Raw genomic sequence first — 19,648 nt, forward strand, 5'->3', positions numbered from 1 at the left:
ATGTAATAACATGTGGTTCATTCATCCATAGGTTCAACAAATATTTGTTGGGCGCCTACTGTGTGCCAGGCCCTGTACCCAACATTCATCCGAGAGGGAAGCAACCCTTTGCCCGGGTGGGGCTTACATTCTAATGGTGAGAGCCGTGATAGTGGTCACGGAATGGCTGGATTTGGGGATTTACTTCTGGTGGGGGACGCCGAGCCGCCTCCCTCTGGGAGAGCAGTAATCCTGCGGTCAGGACCTCGGCCGCCGCAAGCGCGGGGTCCGGGGTGCTATGCGGGGTCCGGGGGCTGCGCGGGGCCCGGGGGCTTCGTGGCGCTGTCCTAGGCCGGCTCGGCGGCGGCTGCGGCCCGGCACCGACAGCGGCTCCTCCTCCCCTTCCTCCCGCGGAGGCTGACGTTGAGTCAACAGCGCGGGCGGCCGCAGGAGGCGGCGGCGCGGCGGCTCGGAGGCGCCGGGCCCTCTCGGGGCCGCGCGGGGCCCGGGTGGAGGAGGCGACGGCGGCGGCGCGGCGGGAGGAGGAGGCCGCAGAGGAGGACGGCGGCGTCCATGAGGCCGGCCCGTGCCTGGAGGAGGAGGCCATGAACGGCGACCGGACCGAGAGCGACTGGCAGGGGCTGGTGAGCGAGGTGAGGCCAAGGCGCCGGCCGGGCGGGATGGGCCGGGCCGAGCGGTCGCCAGCCCCGAGCCCGAGCCCCCCGGGCGGCCGACCCCGGCGGGGACTCGCGGGGGACGCGCACCCCGCGGCCTCGGCTGGCTGCTTTCACGCGCCCCGCCAGGTGCGCCGTTCCTCCCGCCCTTTGCGGTCTGCCCGGGCGCCACTTTCTTCCACGCCAGCTGGTGCCAGCCTTTGGGGAGGGGCCTTCCCTCCGGGCAGGGCTGGGCACTGGATTGGCGAGAGGAGCGCGGGGATCCGGGAGTGGGAGCCAAGCCCCACCTGCCTTCTCGGTTGCCGCTGTTTTGGAGCCAAGCGATTGGATGCCCAGTGCTGAAGCGGAAAGGTGGTGCCAGGGGGAAATCCGGGTTCTGGGGCCACGGCCGGGCCAGGTGGAATCACCTGCAGCGGAGGTTTGCGGGGGAGGGGAGTTCCATAGGGTCCTCCGTAGCCTTCGTTCATTCAGTTATTCAATTAAGCCAACACGTTTACCGTGGGCCTTCTGTGTGTAAGGTGGCGCGCCGTTTATCAAAGGAGTGAAACACTGGTGCAGAAGTCATTCGATTTGTGGAAGCAGAGAATACCGTGCCTTCCCCCCCCCACCCACCCCCCGGCCCAACGATTTTGTCAGAAACACCCCTGGGGTCAACTTTTGGACTCCTATCCTATTCTCTTCAGCCCACCCTAAGAATGGTTTGGCCTGGGAGGGGCTGCCTGACTTCTCCAGGTGAGAGAGAGTGCTGGTGTCTCCCTCTCACAGGTAAGTTGTTCGTCCTGACTTACCACCATTTGTGATGGCGGTTAGCCACTTACCCAGCTGTGCTGACCACACCCCGGAAATTCTCCATTCTCTCCCTCCTGAGAACCATCCCCATCCCCGTCCGCATCCCCATCCCCAAGGCCAGCTTGGGCCTCCGTTTTCTTACTTCTATACTCACAGTGCAGGGTGTAATGGTTTGCTGGCTTCCTTCCCATGTTGGGTGCCTGAAGGGAAACCTTGTACCGTCTTTCTCCTTTAACCATTTCCTGGGCCTCCAGGTCAGTCTGATAACAGTACTTAATGTCCAGTGTATGCAAAGCATTGTATTTCTGAAGAGGAATGGACTGTCATAACTTCTCCCCGAGTTTAGTTTGTCCCCTCTTGATCTGTATGTAATAACTGGACAGTATTATGATATGTTGTCATGCAGCCTGTCCCCATCTCCTTTGACAGGCTTTATGTTAAGGGACAGATCCTCTGGGGATCTTTTCTCTTGGCTCGTCAAGAATCATACCCAGTGGTCAAGGAAGCTGGAGGTGGTTCTTCATGGAAGTCCAGTGCTGGGCTCTGAAATAGCAGAATGTTCACTACTCCGGCAAATACTTGTCGAATGCCTATTAGGAGTCAGGTGCATTGCTCGGTATTTGGGATACAATGGCCAAGAAGACAGATGACCCCTTCTGCCCTCAAAGAACTCCTGAAGCGTATGGTATAGTGTGGAAGGAGAGTCACACCATAAACACTAAGAGAATCCTAAAGGGTGGACTGGGAAGGATGGGAAACCAAAGAAGGAAGTTCTTATTGGCATGGCTGTCCCTGGACCGAGGGTGCCTCTGTCTTGCCCTGACCACACAGTATTGCAGTCTAATGGTCTCCCCACTAGGCTGTGTATTTTATTGGCTTTGTTCCAGGTGCCTACACGCTGAGCTCCATACACAGCAGGTGCTCAAAAAATGCTTGTAGAATAAGTCAAGATCCGGATATGGGTCTTTCCGTAGTTGTCCTGCCTATCCCAGCTCTGTATCTCCAGAGTAATGCTGTCTTGCCTACAGACATTCATTAAAGCTTAGGACGCAGAGGGCACACAGCTCGGGGCTGTGGGATGTGAAAATGAATGCAAGGTGCTTCCCACCTTCATAAGAGCTAACGGCCATTCCTCAAGTCCATCCTTCATATTTAGCATTTACACAGCCTCATACTCACAATGGTATAAGGTAGGAATTATTTCTTATTTTACAGATAAGGAAACTGTGGCCCAAACATGCTAAGGAACTTGCTCAGAGCCTCACATCTGGAGGGAGCAGAACTTGAATCCTGGTGCCTGACTCCAGAGCTTGGGATCATTAGGCCACACTTCGTATCTTAATCACCAGTTCATCTGTGTGTATCTTCCCCTGGACAGCAGATTCTCAAAGGAGGGGTCTATGTCTTATGCATCTTTGAATCCTCAGCAACTGGATCATTGTTGCTCAGAGTATGATTTACAGATCATCAGAGTCATTTGGGGAGCAAAGAGTACAAAGAGTTACTTGGCATTTGGGGGGAAAATACAAGTTTCTGGGTCTCTCCCCAAATCTACAGTAGTGCACTGAATTGTGTTCTTCCCCCCATGGATACATCTAAGTCCTAACGTCCCAGTAGCTATAATAAGACCTTATTTGGAAACAGGGTCTTTGCAGATATAATCAAGCTAAGGAACTCAAAATGAGATCATCCTGGATTTAGGATGGGCCCTAAATCTAATGATTAGTGTTCTTATGAGAAAGTAAAGATAGATTTGAGACACAAAGATACAAGGGAGAAGGCTATGGGGAAGCAGAGACACACAGAGAGGAAGTCCACATGAAGAGGCAGAAACTGGAGATGGGCAGCGACAGCCAAGGGATGGCAAGGGCTGCCAGCAGCCACCAGAAGCTGGGAGAGGCTTGGAATAGATTCTCCCTCAGAGCCTCCGGAAGGAACCAATCCTGCTGACACCTTGATTTTGGACTTCTGGCCTCCACAACTGTGAGAGAATAAATTTCTGTGTTATAAGCCACCCAGTTTGTAGTGATTTGCTGTGGCAACCACAGGAAACAAATTACCTTACTTCATGAAAGTGCTTAGGGGTGTAGCCCCAAATCTGCTTTTGTTGCAAAGGGAGCTCACCAGGGGATTCCCCTGCACACTCAAGTTCAGCTGCCTGGGCTTCCGTGGGCGTGGAGAAATCGTGTTGGCCCTAGGCAAGTAGGATTCAAAGAAGAGAATGGTCCGTGGCTAGTGGCGTTTGAAAGTGACTTTGGAAGCCAGTGGAAGGAACTGAGGAAGGCATCACCACACATGTGACCTGGGTCAAACGGGCTCCAGTCTGTTTCTACAGAAGTCCCCGGTTCTACCTCCCACCCTGGGTCCACACTCCATTGCCCTTCCTGCCCAGAGCCCTGTGCTCTCTTTCAATCAGTTTGCTTCCTCAGCTTGCCTCTAGGAAGCCGTTTTCATTTAAATGATCCTATAGAGATCAGTTTTATTTTCATATTTTTAGCATAACAAGCTGAAATTACAGCCTTCTCTCAGGTCCTGAAGTAAACACGGCCATGCATGTAAAAGGAGTGTGGCTTCTGTCCTATTCTGGAAATTAAATGTCTGGGGAGGGGGAAGCATTCTTCTCATCACCACCTGAGGTGATCTTTCAAATCAGGGGGAAATCTTGAAATGCAGTCATGCAGACAATCCATAACTTTATTTCTAAGATAAGAATCCTGGTCATCTCTCAGCCTACTGCCCTATGATAAACCATGACTAATTCAGTTTCACTATTTGAATTTTGGTTAATTAATTAGATAGCAATCAGTCCTGTATTCCTTGAGCATGCTGTATGCAGTGACTAGGAGGCAGATGTAGAAGATGGTTAAGCCTGGGCCTTTGCCTAAAGTAGAGCCGCTGACATTTGGGGAGGGAAGCTGAACAGGCTTGCAGTCTGAGCCTGTGGATAAGGGTGCAGCTTCGGGTCTTGTTTGTTGACTGAGAACTGAGAGTAAGTCTTGGCTCTACTTTCTCGGTGCAAAACCCAACCCAAGCAGGTTCAGCTCAAAGGGAATTTATCAGCTGATGTTGTGGGTTGAATTGTGTCCCCGCAAAGATATGTTCAAGTCCTAACCTCCTCCCCCCAATACCTGTGAATATGACCCTATTTGGAAACAGGATCTTGCAGATGTTCTCAAGATGAGGTCATTTGAGTGGGCTCCTAATCCAATGACCAGTGTCCTTATAAGAAGAGGGAAGTTTGGATGCAGAGGTGCACAAAGGGAAGACGATGTGAAAACACAGAGGAAAGAAGGCCGGGTGATGACAGAGGCAGAGATTGGAGTTATGCTACCACAAGCCAAGGAAAACCAAAGGTTGCTGGCAGCTACCAGAAGCTAGGAGGAGGCAAGGAAGGGTCTTCCCCTAGAGTCTTATTAGGGATCCTGGCCCTATCGACATTTTGATTTTGAACCTCTGACCTCCAGGACTATCAGAAATTAATTTCTATTGTTTCAAGCCACCCAGTTTATGCAATTTGTTACAGCAGCCTCTAGCAAACTAACACAGCTGCTGTGACTAGTCATTCCAAGATAGGGGTGGTGTGGGGCACAGCTGGATTCAGTGCTCAAACAGATGCTTTCTCTCCATCTTTGGCTCTGCTTGGGGCCTGACTTCAGTCTCAGCCTCCCACCCTCTCAAGTTCAAGTCCAGAGGGGAAGACAGAAACTCTTTTGCAGGAGACCCCATAGAACCCCGGGAATCACTTCCTTTGCACCCACTTAGATCCCTCACCTGCCCTGGAAGAAATTACTCAGGAGCATAGTGACCTGTCTCAGGCCTGCAGTTGTGCATGGGGCCCTGCCCAGGACACATGGACTGAGAGTGGGTTAGGGGGGTGGGAACAATTGCCAGAAGAAGGGGAATGGATGTTGAGAGAATCACCATGCCATGAAACTCCTCCGAGCCTCATTTTTCTCATCTTTAAACAGGATCATAAAGCACCTACCCATAGGTGCTCTAATTGTGAGGATCCAGTGAAATCACGCTCGTTAGTGTTTTGCTGTCTGCCTGGCAAGCAGTAAATGTTCAGCAAACATTAGTACAGTGAGGGTGGAGCTCAGGGCACAAATTCAGGTGTTCACAAACTGAAAACTTTATTTTGCTATAACACCTTAATGATGATTACAAACTCCCATTGTAAGGCGGGGGGGGGAACATAATCTGGATTGGAATCACACCTCTGCCTGAACTTGTATTTGAGTTCTAGGGGTGGTAAGTAGTACTCAGCCATTGGCAGGGGTGATGGGGTAGGGGGCACACAACTGGTCTGGGCTATTTTTGTTTAGCCACACTGTCCTCATTTCAGTCTAGCATCTGGTCATTGGTCACTGTCAGTCACCGTGGTGCCTGCCCTTGTTCCCCTCTTCTGGCCCTTTGGTGTCTGTACCAGACCCATGCTACTTTGGGTGAATGAAGAACAAGGTGATATACGGCTTCTTTACTCTGGGCATGGGGGGCTTTGCTCCCTTGCCCAAGGTGGGGGAATTCAGTCATGTTCTGCTGTCTCTGAATCACTCCTGAGCTGAGGGAAACTTTGAGAAACCATGGTGCAATTTTCTGCATAGACACACCACACCACACCAGGCTGGGTCCAGGGAATTGGGGATTATTTTTTACTTCCTAAGAAGGAAGGGTATATTTGTTCGGGTAAAGTCTAAGCCACTTAACAAAGATACCTACTCCCAAAATATATTGGTTTCAGTGAGGTAGATATTTAGGTCTCTTTTGTGTCATAGTGTGGTGGTCCAGGCTGGGAGAGCAGCCCTGCTCCATGAGTCATTTAAGAACCCAGGTTTCTCCCATCTTGTTTCTCTACTGTTTCTTAGGGGATGGTCCTCAACTGTATAGTTAAAGCTAGGTTGTTGCCATGTTTTGTCCCAGCCCATGGAAAGGGGAAAGAGAGAAATGGGAAGTCCAGGGCAAAGGGCTTTTCTTTAATTAGGGATGACTAGAGAGCTATACGTATCACTTCTCGCATCCCATTTGTCTGAGTGTAGTCACATGGCCACATGTAGCTGCAAGGGAGGCTAGGAAATGTCATCTTAAGCTGGGTATGCCCAACTTAAATTTGGGAGGGTTCTATTAAAAAGTTAGAAAAGTATACAGGACAGGAAAAACACAAACTTATAAAAGGAAGAAAAGGATAAGTTGGACTTTATCAAAATAAACAATGTCTGCTCTTTGAAAGACTCTTAAAAAAATGAAAAGACAAGCCACAGATGAGAAATTTTGTGCAGAACACATATCTTATATCCAGAATATACAAAGAACTCTTATAACACAATAGTAAGAAAACAATCTAATTTTAAAAATGGGCAAAAGAGTTAAATAGACACTGCACTAAAGAAGAGATTCAGATGGTAAATAAGCACATGAACAGATACTTAGCATCATCAGCCATCAGGAAAATGTAAGTTAAAGCCACAATAAGATGCCACAACACATCTGTTAGAATGGAGAAACAGACACAGAAATAAAAAATGGGAAAACCACGTGCTGATAAGGATGCAGAGTGACTGGAAGTCTCCTACGTTGCTAGAGGAATATAAAATGGTACAACCACTTTTGAAAACAGTTTTACAAGTTCTCATAAAGTCAGACCTACACTAAACCCAACAGCCCAGCAATCCTACTCATAGGTGTTGACCCCAGAGAAATGAAGACACGTGTCCACACAAAATCCTGTATGTGAATGTTTATAGCAGTTTTATTTATAATTGCTAAAAACTGGAAACAACAGTGTCCACTAACTGGCAAGTGGATAAATTGCTACATCCACATCATAGAATCCTGCTTAGCATTAAGATGGAACAGACTACTGTGATGCATGCAAAAACATGTCAAGTGAAAGAAGGCAGAGACTCAAATGCACCGACTGTAAGATTCCACATTTATGAAATTCTTCAAAAGGCACAACAAAAAGGACAGAAAAACTGATCAGTGGTTGCCAGAGCCTGGAGTGAGTGAACAGATTGACTGCAGGGGAATACGAGGGAGCTTTTTAGAGTGATGGACATAGTCTATGCCTTGATTGAGTTGATGCCTACATGATTGTATACGTTTGTTAAAATCCATAGATCTGTACACCTCAAAAGGGTGATTTTTTTTCTCTATGTAAATTATACCTCAGTAAACTTAAGTCTTTTAAAAGGGGCGGAATGGATATTGAAGACAGTCATCGCTATAGAGAGCTTTACTCTTTACCTCTCTGATTCCCCAACTCATCAGGTTTCCGTCACAACTAGCCACGGCCCCCACATCTCAGTCCCGCAGTCCTTACTCCACTCTCCTGACACCAGGCTGATTAGTGTTCATTCTTAGACATTCAATGATAACCAGGCTCTCTTTCCTTGCACTCTGTCTGCCTTTTCCTCAAATTTGGAGATCTTTTCTAGTCTTTTGGAGAGTCCTGGGGGAGGGAGTTATGGGGAGACTCTTCTTTGCTCTGTTATCTTCTGGTGAAGGACAAGGCTTTCAAAACTGAAAAGCCAGTCACTTTGCTACCAGTGTTCTGCTGAGCACTCTCTTCCTTGGAGAAGGCAAAATTTCTGGCTTTTAAAAGGGATAGGGGTGCTTCCCTGGTGGAGCAGTGGTTAAAAATCCACCCGCCAATGCGGGGGACATGGGTTCGAGCCCTGGTCCGGGAAGATCCCACATGCCATGGAGCAACTAGGCCTGTGCACCACAACTACTGAGCCTGCGCTCTAGAGCCTGCGAGCCACAAGTGCTGAGTCTGCGTGCCACAACTACTGAAGCCCGTGTGCCTAGAGCCTGTGCTCTGCAACAAGAGAAGCCACTGCAATGAGAAGCCTGCACACCACAATGAAGGGTAGCCCCCGCTCTCTGCAACTAGAGAAAGCCCGCGTGCAGCAACGAAGGCCCAACGCAGCCAAAAGTAAAATAAATAAATAAATAAATAAAAAATAAAAGGGAGAGGGATATGTGGAGAGAAACAGGGTAGGAGTTATAGGAATTTGAGGCAAGGTAAATAGAGTACCATTTAATATTTCAAAGCATTATTCACATTCATAATATTAAATGAAAAAACAGTGCAAAATAATGAACAATATATCTTAGATACATATATAGGCAGTTGGTGAAGCTGAAGAAGTGGGGAAAAGCTTCTTAGAAGAAGTAGAACTTGAACTGGGTCCCTCTGCTTTGGCTGAAGAGGGCATGGTGGTGGTGACAGGAAGCAGGCCTGAGCACTGGACTGGTGGTTGGGTTGGCCTTTGAGGAAATGCTCCAGATAAAGCCTGAAACTAGTGGGTTGAGGTATAGCAGAAATGGAGGTTGGATAGCCAGGGTAGACCAGATGGTGAACAACTTCAAAAGCAAGACAGAAGGGTGTACTCTAATGTAGCTGGTAATAGCCTCTGAAAGCTTTTTTAGCTAGAGTGTAAGTTGATGAAAATACTTGGGAAAGATTCATTTCCACTGAACTCAGTAATCACCGAGCCTTTGTCATTCACAAGGCACTGTGCCAGGTAGCGGGAATATAAAGACAAATTTGGTAGCTCTCCCAGGAATCAGGGAAAGACAAGTGAAGCTGAGCTACCAGTAATCTAGTCTTTTCTGTCACCATCAATATTCCCAATTACCTCTTTTGCACCTAGGCCATACCACTTATCATATGGTTCTTTGATAAATCCTTGACTTGTCTCTCTCTCCACTGGGCCCAGAAGATCTTGAACTCCTTGAGGGTAGGGACCATATGTTATTAATTTGTGACCTTAACACTTTTCACTGTACCTTGCCCTTTGTAGGTACTCAGTGAGTGTAGAATATGTGAATGCTTGAATATTTGAATAAATGAAGTAATAAGGAGTTACGGCATCAGTGGAGAGAGAGAAAAAGGGATGGCTATGAGACAGATTTTAAAGGAAGACCCATACAGGATTTCATAGCCAATTGGATCAGGAAGATGCAATAGCATGAGTCCAAGATGACCCTCGAAATGTGGCTACAGAGTAGTGGTGATGGGTCTGACAGAGGGTTGGGGGTGACTGAGTCTGGTGAGAAGAGGACAAGTTCTGCTTAGAGCTCTGCATTGTTCAGAGTTTCCTAGGAGTGCTTGAACTCTTGCGAGGCAAGCTTAGTGCTTCCTGGGAACATTTTTGATGAGCAGCTATCCTCATAGTGGCAGGCTAATTTTAGAGTAAGTTTATTAAAATTAGCATGTGGGGGAAAGTGAGCACAACCGCTATTTTTAACTAATGGGATTCATGTTCTCTCCTGTGCAGGGAAATTCGCATATGTGCTTCTAAAATTGACAATTGCTACTCTTATCATGTTAAAAAAATTAATTTAGTGACTTTCACATTGAATAAAATACATTGGCTGAAGATAAGAAGAGGACTTTGGCTAGTCCCTGAATGAAAATGACCAGAGTGAGCAACGTTTCTTACCCACTGCCTGGTTTTCCATCAATAAAACCATAGCGGGGCTTTGGGTACCTCCTGGCAGAGGACTTTGCTTAGTTGAGAGTCTGCATCTCTTTCTGGTCCTTCAGGTAAAAGGGCACCAGTGGTAGGGGACACCTGGTCCCCAAGGAACACAAACCTTTGGCAGATTTTTTATTTTGAAGTCTTCTCATTTTCATTTCACTTCTTCTAGGCTACTCTTGTTTCCATTACCTTATGGTATTTTTATTGTAATGAACATCTTAAGTTTGTTCAAAATATCATATCTTCTTCAAGCCAATATACCTTCTATATGACTAGCCTATTAAACTACCTTTAAAAAGATACTTCACCAGGACCTCTTACTCAGAAGCCTTCAGTGGCTCCCCATTACTGGGTATTCAAGGCCTGCCCCAAGCTGGCCTATCTTTCTAGCCTTATGCCTCATTTTCCCTCATAAATTGGTTGTTCCAGCCAAACTGATCTGTTCTGCCTTCTGGCTTCTACTTTATTATCCTGATCTCATCTGTGTGGGCCTTCCACTTCTTCCCTGACCACAACCTTTACCAGTCCTTCAAGATGGAATAGACACCAACATCCTTCATAAAATCATCCATGACCACCCAAGCTTGAAGTGAGCTCTTCATCCTGTTGCCTTATGTAGTGTAGCTTACAAACCACTCATGTAGAATTTACATGCTCCCTGAGAAAGGAAAGGACCTTCTCTGTGTGTTGATCTTAACTCCTACACAAATTAGTGAGCTCCTAAGAGGAGGGACCGTGACCACCTGTGTTGGGGTAGGAGACAGGAGTTCTAGAATGATAAGGCTTCCTGCTGTGACTCAAGAGGTGCAGGACCTGAGTGAGGATACTGGAGAACATCCCCCAAATGACCTAGTTCTGGCCCATTTGCAGGGCCTCAACTTTGGTTTCACATTCTCATGTATGCGAAGAGAATCTTGGATGTGCCTGCCCACCTATAGTTTATTAGTGACAGACACACAGGTGAGGGGTCAGGATGGATCCATCACTGTGATAGGTTGGTTGGTTGGCATGAAAGAAGAATGAAACACAGCCCGGAGGTATTTCAGTGGGACAGGTGGATAGCAAAGAAGAAGGTCAACTATGTTGTGTTGTGTTGTGTTGCACACAACTATGTTGTGTGCATAGCCTTGTGCTTTGCAGGGAAGTTCATTTGGATTGGGGGATTGAGGAAGGTTCTTGATGAAGGTAGCACTTGGGCCAAGAAGGTTAGGCAGGATTTCTGCAAGTGGAAATGTAAAGGAAAGGTGTTCTAGGCAGAAGGAACGGAGATAGCAAAAGTGCAGAGATGGCAAAATACAGGGCTTGTTTGGGAAATCCCAGATGTGTTTCTCTGATTGGAGACACACAGTGGGGCATCAGCTGATGATTGTTAGGCTGACCTTGAATGCCCGGTTAGCTGTCTAGAGAGTGCTGGGGTCCCGAGTGGCCTTCATTCTAGAGGCAACTCAAAGGGCATGACTGTCCGCTTTGAACAGGGAGAAGTTGCCTGGGGAAGAGGGCTGAGCAGGACCCAGGAGGCCCCCTGTACCTGCACCTGTCCCTCTGTGCCCTTGTCCTCATCCACTCTCAACCCACCTGAGCCTGCCTTCCACCCCATTTTTACTCCTGAAAATGCTCTTGCCAAGGCCACCCAAGACCAGCCTCCTACTTGCCACGTACTGCGGTCTTTCTTCAGTCCTCTACCTACTTGACACCTGGCTGTGCAGCCTCTGACGCTCCACTGTTCTCCCCCTACACACTGGGCTTTGCATCCCTCTGCAGGGCTACTGGAAGTGTCCCCCAGGCACCTCGCACTCAGCGTGCCCTGAACTGAATTTACCCTCCCTCTGCCTTCAGCCCTTCCCATCTCTCTTCCCTTCTTCTATCCCATATCAATGAATGACATCACTATGGGATCTTCCTTGATTCTTCTTCCCAACTTACCCCATACCCATCTAATTATCTACAAAGACCCGTATTTTCTGCTTTGGTACAAGTCCTTAATAAGGGCTCTGTGTCACCTTTCCTACTATCCCACCATGGCCCAGGTTCTCATCCACTCTTCCCAGAATATCTGCATAAAGACCCTCTAAGACCTTCTTTATTCCCTGCAGTTACTTGAGTTGTCGTTCCAAGCGCTGAAATGAGTTACCACTCCTTTGCCTAAAGCCCCCGATGGCTTTCCAGGGCCCGCAGAGTGAAAGCCCTCCCTCAGGTGGCCTCCAAGGGCCTGCTCGCTCCTCATCTCAGTAACTCCTCTGTACCCCTTACGCTACCACCTCCCTCACGCGCTACAGAATTCCTGTTACCAGATCATTCCGTACCCTGAGACATCTCTAAGCCTTTGCTTATGTCCAAAGATGATCTCCTACTCACACTTTACCGCCCAGCTCAAATGTCATAGCCTCCACCTGGGTTTCCTACCTCTTGTGGGTCTCAAGAGATTGGGAAGTGGATGGTATATTTCAGTTGGGAAGACAGTGTGGGGCTTTGTGAGCAGGTATGGCAACTGGGGTTCCTGAGGATGAGGGACCTTCAGAGGGGTGGGTGGTCACCAATGTCTAGCACAGTGCCTGGCACATGATGCTTGGCAGGCACTTGTGGAAAAAAGGAAGGGAAGGAGGGAAGGAATGAAGAGGAGGAAACAAGGAAGGAAAAACAGTTCACCTCGCCATTTTCAACATTCTCTTTGAAACCAGCCCTACTCACCTGCCAGTGTGCCCCACTTCCAATGTCTCCCTGGGCTGACCATGGCTGTGAAGGAGCTGGGAGTGAGTGTCCACATGGCCTGGCAGATGCCTGGTGTCCTGGGCAGCTTCCGGGTGTCCCGGGCAGCTTCCTTTCTCAGGCAGCAGTGGGTTATGTAAGTCATCAAGCTCCACCACTGCATAGCTACACGGTCTTGGGCAAATCACCTTACTTGTCCAGACCTCAGTTTCTCTGGACTTTGTACAATGAAGATAACAATACCTGCCTTGTGTCTCTCATCTAAGATGAGGATAAAGTGAGATGATGTACGTGAAAGTATGTTTTAAAGTCCCTCACCCTCTCCAGCTGAGGGGGTGGTCCTGTCCTTGCCTGGGCTTTAGGAAGAGGCTTCCCAGGGCTTCAGGGATGGTTCAGCCGAGGGAGGTGATGTGTCAGCTGCCGCTGTCAACATGATGCCATTGAAAATTCATATTGATGAAGTGCAGATTGACGTACCTGCTTGCTCTGCCATCTGTAGACCCCACGACCAAGGAGCTATTGGAGGTGGCAGCGATGGGACTCCCTTTTATTTAAGCCAGTTCCAATTTGCTTTTTAATTTGCTCCAGACTGGTGAATGCTGTCAGGGTCAATCTGTAACCTTTTCTGCTTTCCCAACAGTCTCCAGCTTTGCCAGACCTTCTAATGTGTTTGCAGACTGCTCGATCAATTCCTGGGCAACTTCCATCCCATGGCCTCTTCTGCGCTCACCTTATTCACCTTGTGACTTTGCACCCTTCTCACTCTCCCTCAGTCCAGTCTCCTGCTGACCACTTTACCTTCCTCATTTGTTGGGGTTTTGAATAAGCCTCGTATTCAGCTGATTTTGGTGCCCAAGACCCAGCACTTGCTCACAAAGAACCAGCAGTCAGCTCCCCACCCTGGATTCTTGCAGGTGCCTCCTCATCAGCCTCCCTGTCTCCTGGATCTCTTTCTGCCGTTCCTTCCAGTCCATCTCTGCCTGGTCAAGGGTCTGGAAGCAGGACTGTGATCCTGACCTTCCTCGCTCAAAGCCCTCCACGGCCCTATTGGCTCTGCCTTTGGCTCGGACTCCACTGTCATTTAAGGCCTTTCTTACTTTCATCCAAACCAAACATTCCAGCCTTATTTTGCATTTCTCCTTTTCACATGTCCTGTATTCCTGGCAAACAGAACCACTTTGGGGTCTTTGCTGGAAGCCTGTGTTTCCATGCACCTGGCCTTTGCTCAGGCTGTGCCCTCTGCCAGGAACTCTTGTTCTCTCACTTCTCACTCTTCTTTCAAGGTTTTGTCATGACCACCTTGATCCCCAACTGAAAGGTCTCTTGCCTTCTGCAATCCCAAGCGTCTAGACACACCTCTGTGACCAGCGTCTCCCGGGTTGCCTCACATTGGAATTATTTATGTACATCTTGCCTCCAGCCTGGAGTTACTCAACGCAGGATGGGTAGATTCATTTTTTAATTTCCCACTGTGCCCAGAGCAATGTGCTGCATGTAATGAACAAACGTAAAAGAGATGACAACCCCACTGGATTCTCAGCTAATACTTGAATTGAAAAACTGCTGAATTAAAACAAGGACATCTTTTTTTTTTTTTTTTTTTGTCAAAACAATATTCTTATCTCTTTTTCTCCCCCAAGTCCCCTTATCTCCATTTGATCTTACAGGCCTTCTGACTCTCAAAATATAGACTGTGATCTTTTAAAGGTAGTAAGTCAAATCTCCTTTTAATAAGCTCTAAGGAATTTATGAATTTACTAGAAGTCAAGTTCCTCCCACTCTCCCTCCCACCTTCCCTTCTTTTCCTTCCTTTCTTCCAAACTGGAATTTTATTCTATCAGATATATTGCTTGAAAAGAGTCAGGCAGAAGCTGCGGGTGGGAAATCATTTGGTTATAAAGAGCTACTTTCTGTAATGGACTCCGACCTGTACTATATTGTGTCTGAACTGTTGCCAGCCTTTAACTCTGCTCTGGACTAGAATTTAAGTTTGCTCCAAGGTTATTTGCCACCCACGGTTGGCTCTCATGCAAAGAAATTGTGCGATTATTATTATTATTTTTTGGTCCCTATGGCCATCTTCTCATCATGAGCAGTAACAAATAAAAATAATTCCTTACATTTGCCTTCCCTCCACTGATATTTAAGATGATTAACTATGTCCCAGGCACTTTGCTAAAAGTTGGGGTACAAAATGCAACACGATGTTGTCACCTTCCTCTGTATTCCTTAATCAATTTCTTATAACTACTTTACCAGTTAGAATGAGCAGGGGGTAGTGTCTTTATAGATGAAGAGATGGAAATTCAGAGTGTTTGTGAAATATTCAGAAATTCAGAGTCCTTATTTATGGTCACTCAAAAAGAAGCAAGTGTATGGAGCTAGGCTTTTAAACTTGAAGGTTAGAAGGTTTTCCCTCTGGGAGCTTTGGGTTCAGACACTCTGTACACTCACGTCAGCTGACCTAGCTCTAAGCCTAAAAACCTGAGCTGAAACAGAGCCTTTTTGGGTCTGGTTCCAGACTCCTGCCATGACTTCAATTTTAGTTGGAAGTTGAGCAAAAGTGGTGTCAGGAGACCTGCAGTCATAACCACATCCTGAAGGATGGGCAGGACACCACCTCTGTGCTGTGGGTGGAAGGCAGGTGTGCCAGGTGACCCAGCCCTGTCCAAGCACCGGCTCCGTGGAAGTGAGGGACTCCAGCCTTCCACCCCTGCCTGTTCACCCCCATCACAGAGTGTCCTCATTGCAGCAGCGAGTCCCTGCCCTTGATGGCCTGAATCTGTGAACGAGGAAAGGTTGAGGAAGAAAACTGAGTGGCTGAAGGTATTATTGATGCCTAGAGAGGATAAAACCTTGAGTCACGGTGGATGTAACTTTAAATATCCAAGTAATCTGAGTTCACTGCACCCCTCCACGCCAGATTTGGAAAATATAGATATGTGATATGGGGGCTCACCATTTGTCAGGGATCCAGGCACCTTCTGTCTCTCTACTCTATCATTCCATTCCAAGAGTGAGTACCGCCTATGTTTTCTTCTAGAAGTGTTGTGGTTTCAGGTCTTATACTTAAGTCTTTAATCCATTTTGAATTTATTTTGCATATGGTGAGAGGAAGTAGTCCAGTTTGATTCTTTTGCATGTAGTTGTCCAGTTTCCCCAACACCATTTATTGAACAGGCTGTCTTTTCTCCATTGTAAATTCTTGCCTCCCTTATTATAGATTAACTGCCCATATAAGTGTGGGTTCATTTCTGGGCTGTCTGTTCTGTTCCATTGACCTATGTGTCTGTTTTTGTGCCAGTACCATATAGTTTTGATGATGTAGCTTTGTACTATAGTTTGAAATCACCTTTGTTCTTTCTCAAGATTGTTTTGTAAATTCAGGGTCTTTTGTGTTTCCATACAAATTTTAGAATTGTCCTAGTTCTGTGAAAAATGCCATTAGTATTTTGGTAGGGCTTGCACTGAATCTAGATTGCTTTGGGTAGTATAGTCATTTTAACAGTGTTAATTCTTCCAACCCATGAACACGGTCTATCTTTCCATCCATTTGTGTTGTCTCCAATTTCTTGCATCAGTGTCTTACAGGTTTCCAAGTACAGGTTTTTTACCTCCTTATTTAGATTTATTCCCAGCTATTTTATTAGTTTTGATGAGATTGTAAATGAGATTGTTTTATTAATTTCCTTCTGAAATTTCCTCAATATCGGTTGTTTGGCATATCAGGTTATTATTTAGGATTAATTTTAATGTAATAGAAATAACAGTGGTTTAAATAAGATAGAATTATCTGTATTTCTCACTCACATTGTTGAAGGTCAGAGGGAACAAAAAGTGCCCACTGAATTGAGAAGGCATCTGGAGACCAAAAAAATAAATAAATAAAAATGAGGCAAACAGCTCCATACAGTCAATGGATCAGTTTATTATAGGATAATTTACTCACAGAGTGGGATGGGGTAGGGGACAATGATCTGGAAGCATTCACAACTGCACCTGCACTGCCTAAGGGCCATGGGGACAATTTTATAGTTAAAGGGGTATTGGGATAGGTGCTGGGAAACAGGACGTGCATTTCTAAGTCAAGATTCATGAATGAGTAACTAGTCTCATGGGCACAATACGTCAGTGAAGGTTTTCATCATTGTTTGGGGACTAACAGAGCATAGAGGCCACCTGGTCCTAATGATTATTAAACAATATCTATTAACTATCAATACAAAGCCCTTGATGGCAGGGAAGTGACTTACTGCACAGTACAGTCCTGGGTAGGGTCAGCAAAAGGACAGGAGAAACTTTAAGGGCCCAAGATTGCCTCAGTTATGCTAACAGCCATACACACACATGTACAATAAATTTGGAGGTAGACAGTTTGGGCTGATATGGCAGCTCACTGTTTGTCAGGGATCCAGGCACCTTCCATTTCTCTGCTCTACTGCTCCATTCCAAGAGTGAGGTTTTCTATTTTGTGGACCATATATTTCAGGATGAGGAAGACATGCAAGAGTGTACCTCTCCCCTTAAGGCAGCAGTCCCCAACCTTTTTGGCACCAGGGACTGGTTTCGTGGAAGACAGTTTTTCCACGGACAGGGTTGGGGGGAGGATGGGTAGCAGCAGATGAAGCTTCGCTTGCTCGCCCACCACTCACCTCCTGTTCTGCAGTCTGGTTCCTAACAGGTGCGGACCGGTACAGGAGTTGGGGACCCCTCCCTTAAGGAAACTTCCCAGAAGTCCCAAAGGACACTTCTGCTTCCATCTTACTGACCAGCACTTTATATGTATATAGGGGATCATAGTAGTACCTACCTTGTAGGGTCTCATGGTGAGGACAAATGAGCTAATGTGTGTAAAGTGCCTGGTACACTGTCACTGATAGAGGAGGGTCTGCCCTCTGTGTTTGACTGACGCTTCCATGGTCATATCTGGGTCTCAAGCTCAGGGTCTTACTCAGTCTATCCGCTGTACTCTATATACTTTTAGGTCTCTCTGCCTCTGAAATGTCATCACCTTTTGGAGCGGTCAGCCCGATCATATATTTAGCAATTAGCAATTTGTTGCTGCTGTCTGTGGTGATCCTGATTATCATTGAATTTTCTTTAGTGAAAGAGAAATGCCCAAACTTTGACATTACCTGCATCAGTGATGTCTGTGCATCCTTCTCCAAGGAGTATTTTGAGTGTCAGGTCTTAATTCTGTACTAGGGGAAGAGTAATCACTTTATTGTCATTTAAATGCTATCCTGAGGAGCAGTGGTGACAGAGGTAGCCGTGTTGGTGGACCAACTGACTGTCAAGGAAAGCAAGTACAATTATACCCAATACTGCCTTGTGGTCCATTGGTGATTTGTAGCTAGTGAGGATTTTGCCATCTTCCCTGAAAGCCATAATTAACTCAGGTCGCCCACGGGAGCCTTTCACTAACATAATCAACTCATTTACACAGTTATCAGCCAGAGAAACAGACCTGCACAGAGTCCCCGCCTTAAGAAGCATTTACAATTTAGTCTGGTCTCTAAAATCTCTGGTGATTCAAATCACCAGGATTGCACACCCACCCGTGTTCCACAGTGAATCTACACCTCACTTTTTGCTGTGGGGCTGAGTTCTGAGCTGAAAGTTCTTGTGGAGGAAAATTTCTCACTAATCAGTACTGTCTGGAGTTGGTAGAAAGGAAGTAAGAACAACAAAGATGAAGTTACTTTGAAGGAGCAAATTAACGGCTTTCAGAAAAATATGAGCAAGGTGTAGAGAGGGGAAAAAACAGCTCCGAGACACATGCTTCAGCTGGGGACACCTTCATCCTGTAGGCAGAAATTTCGGCCCAAGTGGCCCTTTAGCAATGACTCCATGGTTCTCACCCAGAAAGAACTGCTGGGGGAGCTTAATGATCACGACTGGTTGAAATCTTAGCAGATGGTGGTAAGAGCTCTATTTACTTGGATAATTAAAATGGTGATGGATTTGCGTGGCTGATTTCAAGATCTCTAGTTTGCAGATGACTGCCTCCTGGGGCAGACGGGGATGGAACACCTCCTTGCTTTAGAGCATCTGCACCTGACTCAAGTATCAGAGAGAAGGGAGCCAGGGAATAGTCCCACAAAACGCACCATCTTGAGTTGACTCTTCATCTTGAGTACTCTGGCCCTCTTATGGAACTATTCATCCCAGCAGGGAGATAATATTTTTCAGAGAGGCAAGTTCTGCTGACAAACTTAGGAATGGAGATTGTTTTCTTTCTTTGAATAGGGCAGACACAGTTCTCTTGATTCTTTTGATACTGTGATAATAAGATTGATGCCTTTAGACTTTATTGTGTGCTTTTTTTTTTTTTAACATGCATTGCCTTATAAAATCCTTAGACTCTTTTGTGAGAGAGGCAGTGCACTGCAACAGAAAGGACATGGGGCAGACCTGTGTTCAAATCCCACCTTTGTCACTTACAGGCTGCACACCTTTTTTTTAACCTCTTAGAGCCTCAGATTCTGTATGTGTAAAAGGGGGTAATGACATCTACCTTTTGGAGTTGTGATAAGGATTAATGATTTATATATGTGAAATGATGAATCATCTTTGGGCACTGAATAGCTTCCATAAATGATGGTGGTTATTTTATTATTTTTTTTTTCTTTGCGGTACGCCGGCCTCTCACTGCTGTGGCCTCTCCCGTTGCAGAGCACAGGCTCCGGACGCTCAGGCTCAGTGGCCATGGCTCACGGGCCCAGCCGCTCCGCGGCATGTGGGATCTTCCCGGACCGGGGCACGAACCCATGTCCTCTGCATCGGCAGGCAGACTCTCAACCACTGCGCCACCAGGGAAGCTCGATGGTGGTTATTGATATCATCATTTGTAAAAGAGGAAACTGAAGCTCAGAGTGGGTGCGGGGCTTCCCATGGCCCAGTGGTAGGTGATGGCAGTGAAACCCACATTTCAGTCTAAATCCCCCGTGCCACGTTGCTTCTATTAATGGGTCCTTTGTCTCTGTATCTTCCGAATTCCCTCTTGTTAAAGGA

The 19,648-nt window shown here is 46.8% G+C and overlaps 1 protein-coding gene across 1 annotated transcript in view; it reads left to right on the forward strand.

Moving 5' to 3' along the window:
* Positions 1 to 450: 450 nt before the first annotated feature.
* CCDC149 (coiled-coil domain containing 149) overlaps positions 451 to 19,648 on the forward strand; it is a 99,611-nt gene continuing 80,413 nt past the window's right edge. The window contains 1 exon segment of the mRNA XM_081229007.1: positions 451 to 632. Coding sequence (XP_081085133.1) covers positions 585 to 632 — 48 coding nt within the window. The 5' untranslated portion in view covers positions 451 to 584.

This window comes from Mesoplodon bidens, assembly GCF_964165515.1.
Source record: "Mesoplodon bidens genome assembly, chromosome: 1".
Classification (NCBI taxonomy): domain Eukaryota; kingdom Metazoa; phylum Chordata; class Mammalia; order Artiodactyla; family Ziphiidae; genus Mesoplodon; species Mesoplodon bidens.